At 46.2% G+C, this 12,180-nt stretch overlaps 1 protein-coding gene and 1 long non-coding RNA gene across 4 annotated transcripts in view; one reads left to right on the top strand and one right to left on the bottom strand.

Annotated features, from left to right (window-relative positions):
• Lama3 (laminin subunit alpha 3) overlaps positions 1–12,180 on the top strand; it is a 231,870-nt gene that overhangs the window by 119,868 nt on the left and 99,822 nt on the right. For all 3 annotated transcript variants that reach the window (XR_015642374.1, XM_087593013.1, NM_001393748.1), the window contains 4 exon segments: positions 183–327; positions 10,201–10,327; positions 10,406–10,545; positions 12,052–12,167. Coding sequence is in view for 2 of the 3 variants with exons in the window: in XM_087593013.1 (XP_087449139.1) it covers positions 183–327; positions 10,201–10,327; positions 10,406–10,545; positions 12,052–12,167 (528 nt within the window). In the remaining variant the exon portion in view is untranslated.
• LOC134482906 (uncharacterized) lies at positions 3,449–9,661 on the bottom strand. The gene is made up of 4 exons (XR_015642772.1): positions 9,522–9,661; positions 9,127–9,262; positions 8,157–8,308; positions 3,449–3,783 (listed from the first exon to the last, which is right to left on the bottom strand). It is a non-coding gene; the product is annotated as an uncharacterized LOC134482906 (long non-coding RNA).

Below are 12,180 nucleotides of genomic sequence, written 5' to 3' on the forward strand. Positions count from 1 at the left end.
TTGGCCAGCAGGCTGCGCTAACACTGTTGTATGGAGCTCTCTAGGCTCCACGCTTCCTTGATTCCTTTGACTCTTGGTGCATGGTCAACGTCTGTTCCTTTGCCCATGGATATTATGCAGGGGTTTGTTTTTGTTGTGGGAATACAACCGTATTTTAAAGTGTTCTGTTTTTTTTTTTTTAGTGCTTCCTGTGTCTCTGTGACCCATGAAACTCCTCCAACAGCCCTAATTTTGGATGCTACGAGTGGGGGCCATTTCTCTCCCCTGCCTCATGAGCCTTCCTCTCCTGCAGATGTTACTAATGGAGTTACTCTGAAGGCACCACAGGTAGGAACACCCCCCAGTGTGAGACTGTGATATCCCCACCAAGCAGCACCCATATCCTGGGTGCTGGGACTTGTTTGGGATGCTCATTTTCAGGTCCTGCCCCGAACCTCCTTTATCCTGGGCTCTGGAGTGGGACCAGTCATCTGTGTTTTTACCCACTTCCCCCCTGCCCCCAAATTTGGGAACTTCCACTCTCAGCTGTGGATCACTGAGCAATGTAGAAGCCTGGTTAGTTCAGACTGTGACTACTCTCCCTCCCCATCTCCTTCCACATGGCCACCCTGCAAGTTTTCATAGCCCTGAGGAAATGCTGGCTTTTGTTTGAAGGCCAGACTTGGGGAAAAGGGATTTCTTGGGACCAGGCCTTCACATACGCGGTCTGGGAGCTGAGGGCTGAGGGTAACTGAGGAAAGCTGAAGTGAAGTCCTGGCTTTGTCGTCATATTAAAAAGTTGGTTTTGTAAGTTGCAGTTCTCGATCAAAAGATGGATAGATTTTTTTTTAAACCTTCAAGACCAAAGCTTTTTTTTTTTTTTTTAAAGCATTGCTAATTGTCCTGTTGTCTGAGTTCCATCCCTGGGCTGTGGTAAAAGGAGGGAACAGGCCTCCACATGCATTCCATGGTACTCATGGCCCTCACCCTAGTACACAAATAAAGTGTGACAAAATTGTCTGAAAGATGATGGACTCCCCAGTTGCTCCGTGCTATGCTTTCTGTGGTTTTTGAGTTAAAAGAGAGGGCGTAGTCTTCAGGAGACAGAGTGTGGCTCTGGGCTCTATTGTGCTGAGGGAGACAGAGAGGAAGAGGGGTGCAGCCCAGAAAGAGGCTCCTTTCCCCATCTGCTGGAGCTTGTGTGGCTTGAACTTTCCTCTGACACCAAGGGTGAGTTTCTTTACCAGCTTGCTGAGGTGTGAGGCAAACAGGGCAGTAACTGCTATAAACCATAAAGATTCACAGACTCCCGAGAAGCAAGCAACCGCAGAGGAGTTCTATTAGGACAGCCACGACCTCATAGCTTGAGATGGGGCAGCAGGCCTGCAGGCCAGAGGAAGGGCTTCCTCAGGAGAGATGGCCATGATGGATAGTATACCTGGGGGTCCCGAGGGAAGAGGACAGGCCCTTCAGTTAACAGCATGCTGGGAGAGTTACAACACACCATAGGGCCTTAAAGGGAATAAAACAATCTTTGGTTCCTAGAGCCAGGGGAAGCAGTCTTGTTCTTAGAGTCTTTGGCACGTAAGTCCTGCTGCATGGGACCTGGCTGCACACGAGCAGTCAGGAAGGCCCTGAGGAGAGTCTGGCTGTAACTCAGGGCAGCAGGGGACGGGGCAGCTTGGCCTGCAGCTGTACTGTGGAGGACCTCTGCTATTTAAGAACTGCAAGGTCTGAGCTGCCTTCAGCTCTCTGCAGGGACACAGACCGATCTGGGGCAGGGAGTGCAGGAAGGTTTGTCATGTGACTGAAAGCTTCCACAGGGACAGAAGCAGACTCCTTTATACTGACTTTATACGTGACTGAGAGGCACGGCTGGCAGCATGCTTGGATAGGCCTTTGGCAAACATCTTGTGCATTTCTGTACCCAGGCATTTAACTGCTGTGTCATGTGTTTGAGTTTGACAAATACACCAGTGTTCCAACACGATTAACCAAACCTACTTCTTTAACTCTTAATAGATGTGTGATCCATGCCTCAGTTTCTCCATTTTGCAGGGGAACATTTGTTCTGCATCTGTCTTTGGCATGATTACAAATTAAATTATGGGTGTTCCTCTTCCCAACCCTCCCCCCATTGCCGCTCTCCCCCCAACAATCACGTTCACTGGGGGTTCAGTCTTAGCAGGACCCAGGGCTACCCCTTCCACTGGTGATCTTACTAGGATATTCATTGCTACCTATGAGGTCAGAGTCCAGGGTCAGTCCATGTATAGTCTTTAGGTAGTGGCTTAGTCCCTGGAAGCTCTGGTTGCTTGGCATTGTTGTTCATAATGGGTCTCGAGCCCCTTCGAGCTCTTCCAGTTCTTTCTCTGATTCCTTCAACGGGGGTCCTATTCTCAGTTCAGTGGTTTGCTGCTGGCATTCGCCTCTGTATTTGCTGTATTCTGGCTGTGTCTCTCAGGAGAGATCTACATCCGGCTCCTGTCGGCCTGTACTTCTTTGCTTCATCCATCTTGTCTAATTGGATGGCTGTATATGCATGGGCCACATGTGGGGCAGGCTCTGAATGGGTGTTCCTTCTGTCTCTAGTGGCTGGCATTTTAAACACAGGGCTTGTTTTAGTTTTTTAACTTGTTTGTATTGTTGCTATAGCAGGATACCAGAAGCTGGGTAATTTATAAAGAGAAGATGCTTACTTAGGTCATGGTTCTGGAGGCCAGAGAGTACAAGATCAGGTAGCCATCTCTGGCAAGGACCTCTTTGCATAGCTTACCAATACTGAGGGTGCCACATGGTGGGAGCTTGCGCTGCAGTTCCAATTGGTCACTTGTTCCGAAGAAGAGAGGCAAAGACGGCTGGTGCTCCTTAATAGCCCACTCTCTAATGACTGACCCCACCCCGGGAGGGAAGAACTCACTGTTGCAAAGTGATGTTCATGAAGGCTCTGGCCCATAATATAACTGATTCTGTTAAGTTCTGCCCCCAAGACCAGGAGACTTAGTGAGGGAGGAGGAAAGGCTGCTTCTGAGTGAGAGACAGAGAGGGGCAAAGAATGAGAGACAAGGAGCTAGAGAGACAGTCAGAGCACGAGAGTGAGAGACAGAGAGACAGAGAGACCTAGAGACCTAGAGACAGAGAGTGAGCCATGGTGGCAGGGACATTTTAAAGGGTGTGCATGGCACATTTAGCAGCTGGAGATGACATGGCCCCTGGTGCTGAGTCACTGAAGGCAGGCTGGGGTAAAGCTACAATGCAGTCCAAGTCCAAGAGCAGGTTGCGTCACTTTCTGCCGAGGCTCTTCTGGTCTGTCTGGAGCTAGGGACACGCAGGCACGGCTGGAACAGTTTGGAATGCTGGTCAACCTGGGGTTAGCCACTTTGAAGCTGTCTAGGATGCAGATTTTGAGGGAACAAAAAGAGTTGGCAGGTCGGTGGAACAAATATATATTGGGGCTGAAGAGAAAGTTAAGGAGTTTAGGGGGGAATTTATTCTTAGATGTACATTTGAAACTTTTAGGCCCATGGTCCTCATAGTTGAGGGAGGGGTGTCCCAAGTCCAGGGAAAGGGGTGATGGTCATGAGGAGATCCCACCCTCAGGAATAAACAGAATATAATTATCTGGAGTCCATTTGACCCATCGAGAGGTAGATTCAAGTTGATTCACTGAAGCTTACTAGGGTTTTTTAAGTTTACAAAAGGAGATGTTTTAGATATGTTGGCATCACCACTGTTTGTGATCTGTGCTGAAGTCCACACTGTAGAAAAGGCAGCAGACTCATTCCTTTGGGTCATAGTAGAAGCCTGGGGACCCAAAACGATTTTAGGTTAAAAGCATGAACACTCTTACCTCTATCCAGAAGACTGTGTGTACATAGATAAGACAGATGACATTGGCACCATGAGAAGCACTTTTAAGTCTATATTTAGAAGGCAACCAAAGGGAATTTAAAATCTTGATCGTGTGACTAGGCAGTGCTTAACACAGCTAGGTTAATAGCTTATCAAAATGCCACTGGTTAATATTACAACTCTGAATTTTTGAAGCCTTAGTGTAACAACAACATAGAGAGGGAAGGAAATCTGGAACATTTTTCACTTTTTTCTACCATAAGTCACTTTTTTATGCCTTTTAGCCACCTTAAAACATCTTCTTAGACCCTAAAACTTTTTCTTAGATCCCCACAACTTAAGCTTTTACATCTTCAGATCTTACATAAACTTTATACCCTTTTTCTATCCAATTACTTTCCATGAGACATAGGGTGATCACTGAGAGCAGCTGCTGTGAAGTGAGTTCCTGTAAATGAAGAAATGGTAAAATGTGTCACTGAAATCTGTTCTGTAGGATTACCTCTTTTCAGAGTCTGGTGGCAAGGTAAACTGTGTCTAGACCTAGGAACCTGTGTCTAGACCTAGGAACCCGTGTCTAGACCTAGAAAACTGTGTCTAGGCCTAGGAACCCGTGTCTAGACCTAGGAACCCGTGTCTAGACCTAGGAACCCGTGTCTAGACCTAGGAACCTGTGTCTAGACCTAGGAACCCGTGTCTAGACCTAGGAACCCGTGTCTAGACCTAGGAACCCGTGTCTAGACCTAGGAACCTCTGTGTCTAGACCTAGGAAACTGTGTCTAGACCTAGGAACCTGTGTCTAGACCTAGGAACCCGTGTCTAGACCTAGAAAACTGTGTCTAGGCCTAGGAACCCGTGTCTAGACCTAGGAACCCGTGTCTAGACCTAGGAACCCGTGTCTAGACCTAGGAACCTGTGTCTAGACCTAGGAACCCGTGTCTAGACCTAGGAACCTGTGTCTAGACCTAGGAACCTGTGTCTAGACCTAGGAAACTGTGTCTAGACCTAGGAAACTGTGTCTAGACCTAGGAACCCGTGTCTAGACCTAGGAACCCGTGTCTAGACCTAGGAACCCGTGTCTAGACCTAGGAACCCGTGTCTAGACCTAGGAACCCGTGTCTAGACCTAGGAACCTCTGTGTCTAGACCTAGGAAACTGTGTCTAGACCTAGGAACCTGTGTCTAGACCTAGGAAACTGTGTCTAGACCTAGGAACCTGTGTCTAGACCTAGGAAACTGTGAATAGACCTAGGAAACTGTGAATAGACCTAGGAAACTGTGAATAGACCTAGGAAACTGTGAATAGATCTAGGAAACTGTGAATAGACCTAGAAAGCAGTGTCTACCTCTAGGAAAGAAAGTGAAGCCCGAAGCCTGACTCTTATACAGGAAGAGGACTGCAGAGGCAGCTGAAACCTTGGTTGCTGCTGTTACACTGACAAATCTGTCACTAGCCTAGTCATCAACCTCATCAGAGACCTGAGAAGGATGAACTTCACCAGGGTAAACAGGAAGTGAAGACTAAGCAGCTTCCAAATTGATTAAACCAACAGAGACTTACAGGCTGCCAGGACAGTCACCCCAGGTTCCTCTGTGGTCGTTGGGGCAGAGGTCCCAGGCAGCACGAGTCTTCAGCTGCCAGAACCCAGAGGATCTGACAGACTTTCTTGTAGAGGAGGAGTTTGGTGGGACTGTCCCAGTGTCCTGCTTGTTCACAGTTTGGGCAGGGTCCTGGTGGCAGGCAAGGGGAAGGGCAGTTTTCTACCCCAGGACTGGCTTTGCCACATTTAAAGCAAGCTCCAGGTAGAGTTCTTCTGAGCCCATCATCTTCTCCAGAGGAGATCGGGGGTGCTGCTTGGCACTTCTGTCACAGGGAGACTTTTTTATTATATATTACATGCTCTATTTAGCAGGCCTCTGAAAAGTTTTGAGGACCATCTATCTATTAAGTATACATAAACAGACAACTTAGCTTGTTTTTAGTTACTTGTTTTAGGCTTAACTTTGAAAATATGTATGAGGCTAGATCAAGCTTATTCCTGTAATAAATTTTGTTAGTCTTGGCTTGACTACGAGTGCACTTCTGAATGCATTAAGGACTTGATCGTTTACAAGGTGGCTGATCACTAATTGCATGTCTTAGTTATCTTTAACAATATACAGTATATTTTTCTAAGACCAGGACTTTGCATCACATCCCCTTTAGGTTTAGTTTTGTATCAAAGCTTTTCTAATATCAAAATAAAGCTTTCAATCATAGATGCAGTCCATAGAGAGACTGGCAAGTTTACCTGTCATTTTATGGTGCACCATTACAAAATATTGACAGGTTTTGCGTGGCTTACTCATCCCAATGGCTAAAGCTTGAAGTGAGCAAAGACAAGGGGCTAGAGACATATTACTATGACCTGAGTCACCTTGGAGTTCATGAATCTTGACTATCAAGTATACCTTACTTATTATCAAACATATATTGCTACTTATCTTAATTCTCTAGTATCTTAGTGTTGAAACAGTTAGCAAAGACATAAGTGTTAGGTGTAAATCGCTAAGTCAGCTTTCCGTAACCTGAATAGATCTTTATAGCCTTAAAACGTCATCACCATATAGAAAACATTGTAAATCAGAGTTGAATTACATATATAGTATGCTGTAGCAAATATAACCTTATATTTTTATCAGCACACAAAAGTGCATACCAATCCAAAATATTTGTAGATTCCTTAGTCTAAAAGGTGAGACAAAGACAAACAGCTCATTAGGACTAAGGAGCTTCACAAGTGTTACTTTATACCATGAAGTCATCTGAAGAGGGTGGCTAAGTCACAAGGACATACTCTTTAACCTCCGTATACAGGGCTCCCAGCCACGTGGCTGCTTACATCCTGATGAGGTTGTTCACCAAGGTAGAGAAAAGCCATACAGCTGCTATTTAAAAACATGCTTTCCTAGTAGATCGATCTATCTATCTATCTATCTATCTATCTATCTATCTATCTATCTATCTATCTATCATCTATTATCTATCTATCATCTATCTATCTATTATCTATCTATCTATCTATCTATCTATCAATCTATCATCTACCTACCTAGTGGATCTATCTACCTAATATTTCTATCTATAAAGATTTTTTAATGAATGAGAGTTGAATTCAAGTTAATATACATATACATACACATCCTAAACAAGAGTTGTACCCATATATAGATTGCTAATTATAAGCCTTCTGTTAAGTTTAAAGACAACATTTGTTACAGACTATACATTTTAAACCATACCCAATGAATTTACACGTCCTGACATAGAGTTTATAGCATAATCTCAAGAGATTTTTTTTTCTGAGAGCAGACCACAGAGAAATTGTAAAAAAACAAATGGTTTTTAAGAGTGGAAAGTAGAACCTAAGAGGTAAGAGACTTTGGTCCTTTGGTGGCAAAAGTTGTTAAATCTGAGAGAACTCGGAAATCAAGTGTCCCAAGTTTTTGCCATTGATCTTTCCTGTGGCTGAGCTGTAAAAATTACACACACATGAACACACACACACACACATACACACACACACACACACACACACACACACACACACACACACACATGAATCCTTGGAGGGAGGGAGGAAGGGAGAGAGAGAGAGAAAGAGAGAGAGAGAGAGAGAGAGAGAGAGAGAGAGAGAGAGAGAGAGAATGGATGCCATGTGGGTGCATTCCAATTAGCTTGGAAAGAGGGCTGAAAGCTGAAGCTACAGGAGCCAGGACAGTGCAGGGGAAGGGGAGAAGGGGGAGCCAGCAAGTGTCTTTAATAGGGAGAACCATGTGTATAGAAGGCCTGAGATGTGAGAGAGTTGTCCACATGGTAGAAGCCCCAAGAGTGTAGAAGCTGACTCAAGGAGCGAGAGACACAGCATAGAGCAAGGAGAGGAACTGCTAAAAGACAAAGATGGACAGGCAGGAACCCCACCTGGGTAGGGTTCCAAGAAGCTGCTGGACTTTAGCAGGCAGCTCCTAGGAGGAGGCAAGGAAGGGATTCACAAAGTATGGACCCAGGAGGGCACAAAGGGAGACAGAGTGGGTAGCATGGAACAGGAGGAAACGTGGAAGAAAGAAAGAGTTCCAAACTGTGACTCCTGAGGGACACAAGAGAGGGGAGAGAGCAGGTGAAAAGGAAGAAGTCCCAGTGGGTGCTGGAGGCCAGAGGCTCAGCAGGGTGCATAGCAGAGCCTAGAGAAACACATCAGGTGCACAGCAGGCCAGAGGGAAGCAGCAGCAGAAGAATTAAACGCTAGAATTTGGAATTAAATTCACAAAGAAACCATCTGTACATACCTTAGGAGAGTTAGACCAGCAGCTTGGTTTGCGGTAGACACTGCAGGGGCGAACAGGTATGCGCTGGTGTGTGCATGCTGCAGCTGGCCTGCTCCTTTGCTGCTGCCTCCTCTCTCCCCATGTCTTACTGCAGCTCCTGTATTGCAACAAACCTACAGATCCATCAACCTTAACTTAAAAGACGGGATTTTTACACAGTGTGGGGGTGGGGGTGGAGGAACAGAAAAAACAAAAGTAAAAGCAAACCAGAAATAAAAACGAAAAAAACAGAAACAGAAACAAAAACAAGGCTTGGTGTGGGGTTAAAGAAATAGTGAATGGGGAATTTTTTCCTGTAGGAGTCCCTAATAGCGTTGGGATCCAGGCTGCTGGGCTACCATGTTTACTGACTGAAGTGTTATTGAGGCCATCCTTAACTGCAAAGGCAGCTAAGTTTAGAGGCCCTCAAGTCAGGTGCTGAGTAGAGCAGTTAGAGACTCTGTAAGAGGCATCCTGAAGAGGAGCTAGAAGGCACAGATGACACAATTTCAATGGGTGAAGAACAGGGGGAGGTTTAAGGCCTGAAGTCCAAGTCATTCCCAGGACTCAGGGAATTACAGAGGAAAGCAAAGGCATTCAATGGGTAATCACCTCAGCGAATAGGGCCAGGGCTAAAAGCCCAAGGAATAATGACCCCTGGTATCAGGACTTTCAAATGAAGTCAAAAGGCAGAAGCTGAGCTTAAAAAAAGAACCACAAAGCCTCATCCAAGAAAATGGTCAGAGGTGGGAGTCATCTGAGAGGGACAGGTATAGCCTTAAAGACCATGGCTGGGGTCAGAGGTGGGGGTCATCTGAGAGGGACAGGTATAGCCTTAAAGACCATGGCTGGGGTACCTCTGCCTCCAAGAATACCAGAGGGGTGGCAAACACTCAAAGGCCACTTCCTCAAATCCAAGGAAACATCTGTGCCAACCAAAGGGAAAACTTACCAAGTTCCATTGCTGGGTAGGGTGTGCAACAATAGGTGAGCCAGGAAGTGCGTCCGTTTCAGGTGGGCTGGAGCATGTGATAGCTCCCAGTGTGGTTCTCCTTAGAGTCCAAGACTCGCCGAAGGAGGACTCCAGACTCAGACAAAGACAAAGAACATTTATTTATTCTGCAGAAGATACCAGCATGCAGGGGTCAGCCACTCATCAAAATGGCAAACAACTAAGGAGCTCACAGGCCCCCTTTATGCAGGGCTAGGGGAATTTTCTGGAAGGATTAGGTAACCACTTATATGATTATTGGTAGGGGGCAAAGCGGTGGCATTAGTGCAACTTTGATGGGTTACTAAGTTAGTTTGTCTCTATTTGGTGAGGACTTGAAGAATTTCGGAAGCCACCTCAGTTCTGGCCTTGTTGTCTCCTCCAACCAGCTGTCCCAGAGCTGTCTCAGCTCTAGACTTGTCATTCTTTTCAGTCCAGTGTCAGGACCGTTATTGAATATTGTTCATGGCTGCCCTGAAGAACCTTGTTCATTTTCCTGGCAAACAGAAAGTATTCATTTCCAAGGTTTTTGGACCTCTCATCCAGACCCCCAAGTAGAGAGTGTGTAGGTACCAAGACATCCTACCAAGTCACAGGCAATGTTGGGGTTTATGTAGCATAGTACCTTGGTGGCTCAGGGCAAAACTATGCTGCAAAGAACATACCATGCAACAGATCTCATGCAAGAGATTGATTGGGCAGTGGGAAAGACTACTTCTGTGAAAGAGAGAGAGACAGAGAGAGAGGGAGGCAGAGAAACTGAGAGAGACAGAGAGACAGATAGAGACACAGAGAGACGCAGGGAGAATGAGAGAGATGGACAGAGAGACTAGGAGACAGCGCTGTGACCCTGGGAATCTTTTGAAGGGTATGAGGCATGTCACATTTGATGGTGGCGATGATATGGCTAATGGCGCTGAGGTGCTGAAGGCAGGATGGGACCAACTTTAGCAACATCTCATGTCCTAATTATTCAATGCTTTTCAGTTTAAGAGTTTTTTTTCTCCTCTCACCCCGCCCCTTTTTCCTCATTAGAATCAAGTAACCCTGAGAGGACTCATACCACACCTGGGCCGACACGTCTTTGTCGTCCATTTTTATCAAGCCGAGCACCTGGGGTTTCCCACTGAGGTGGTTGTGGATGGAGGAAGACGGTGGTCAGGTGAGCATCCATGCGCAGGCTCCAGGATGTGTGCCTTATCATCCCAGCAGTCGCCTGACAGTGCCTCTCCCTCCCCAGGTTCCTTCCGTGCCTCCTTTTGTCCCCACTTACTTGGCTGCCAGGACCAAGTGATCTCTGAGGGCCAGGTGGAGTTTGACATCTCAGAAGCAGATGTAGCTGTGACTGTGAAGATTCCAGATGGAAAGTCCTTGACATTGGTACATTCAACTTAGCCTTCAGTTTGCTCCTTGGTCAGCCATTGCGAGTTAGGCTCCTGGCAATACTTTCTCCAAGGAATTAACTTTACTTATGGAAAAGTTGATTTGCGAGAAAGTAAGTGTGTGCGCTTTACAAACCCATAAAGATGAAACTGTAGGACAGTCTAAGCCAGGAGGATAGGAACAATAATGTAAACACACACCCATCCCCCTCCCCCGCTTATTCCTTGCCCCTACTAATCCCTCTCTGAAGCTTTTACTGTCCTCACTGCTTCCTCTCACTTTCTCCTGTGTCCCATTAGTGATTTTCCTTTTTTTAAAAATTTTTTAAAAATATTTTATTTATTATATATAAGTACACTATAGCTGTCTTCAGACACACCAGAAGAGGGCATCAGATTTCATTACAGATGTTTGTGAGCCACCATGTGGTTGCTGGGATTTGAACTCAGGACCTCGGGAAGAGCAGTTGGTGCTCTTAACCACTGAGCCATCTCTCCAGCCCCATTAGTGATTTTCCTTAACCCAGTGTTGTTTTGAGCTGTGCCCCAGGTTCCACTCTGAGACCCCTGTGTCATTTATCCATGGAACTATCCATGCCCAGTTCTCTGATCTGTGGGAACAGTAGCCATGTTCCTGAATTCACCCTGGATCTTGCCTGAAGTCCAGGCAGCATCTGACCACCAGGAGCCCCCTCATACTCTGTCTGACCTGCTTCCGGGGCCTCTCATGCTGTTCGTTTTATTGAACCTGCTTCACTATGGTCCAGGTGCCTTGCTGTTTTCCCTGCCTCTCCCTGGTCCATCCACCTCATTCTGGTTTATGTGCCAGGTAATGTATAGAAGGAAGGGTTTATTTGGGCTTCTGGTTTCCACAGGATAAGTACCCATCCTGGAGAGAGGCACAGTGACAGGCAGCAGGCATGGTGGCTGGAGCCAAAAGCTTATATTGTGAACCATAATCAGGAAACAGGAAATGGAGTAGGGGAGTGTGCACATAAGCTGGTTTCTCAAAGCCAACCTCCAGTGATACAAATTCTCCCACAAGGTCACACCTCCTCATCTTTCCTAAATAGTGCTACACATGTTCAAATACACGAGCTATACAGGTCATTCTCATTAAACCCGGCTGGGTCTGCAACTTCTATTTGCTTACATTTAAAAATACAAAGCAATGATCTCTGAAGAATGAGAGAGACCCAGCCACCCCTAACAGGCCCTGGTCAAGATGCCTTGAACCAACTGCTGCTTGACACTGCGATTCCTTATCCTAGGAGCAGGTGCTCCAAGAGCCAACTGTGTTCCGTGTTTCCTAGCGACATGATGCTAGTTCAGCCTTTACCCCGCTCCTTTAGCCTGCCTTGGGTTTGCTGCTGCACTTCCTGCATAAGTCCCATCTTGCTGGCATTTGAATAAACAGGAAAGGATGTGGTTCTCTCCTCCTTCACTGGCTAGTCACAGGCATGCCTGCGGTAAATCTAAATACAGGTGGATGGCTTTGTTTTAGGTCCGGGTTCTGGTGGTACCTGCAGAGGATTACGACTACCACATACTTCACAGAACATCAGTGGACAAGTCCTCCGAGTTCATCAGCAGTTGTGGAGGGGACAGTTTTTATATTGAGTAAGTGTCATTT

This window comes from Rattus norvegicus, chromosome 18 (assembly GCF_021556685.1).
Source record: "Rattus norvegicus strain SHRSP/BbbUtx chromosome 18, alternate assembly SHRSP_T2T, whole genome shotgun sequence".
In the NCBI taxonomy this organism is placed as follows: domain Eukaryota; kingdom Metazoa; phylum Chordata; class Mammalia; order Rodentia; family Muridae; genus Rattus; species Rattus norvegicus.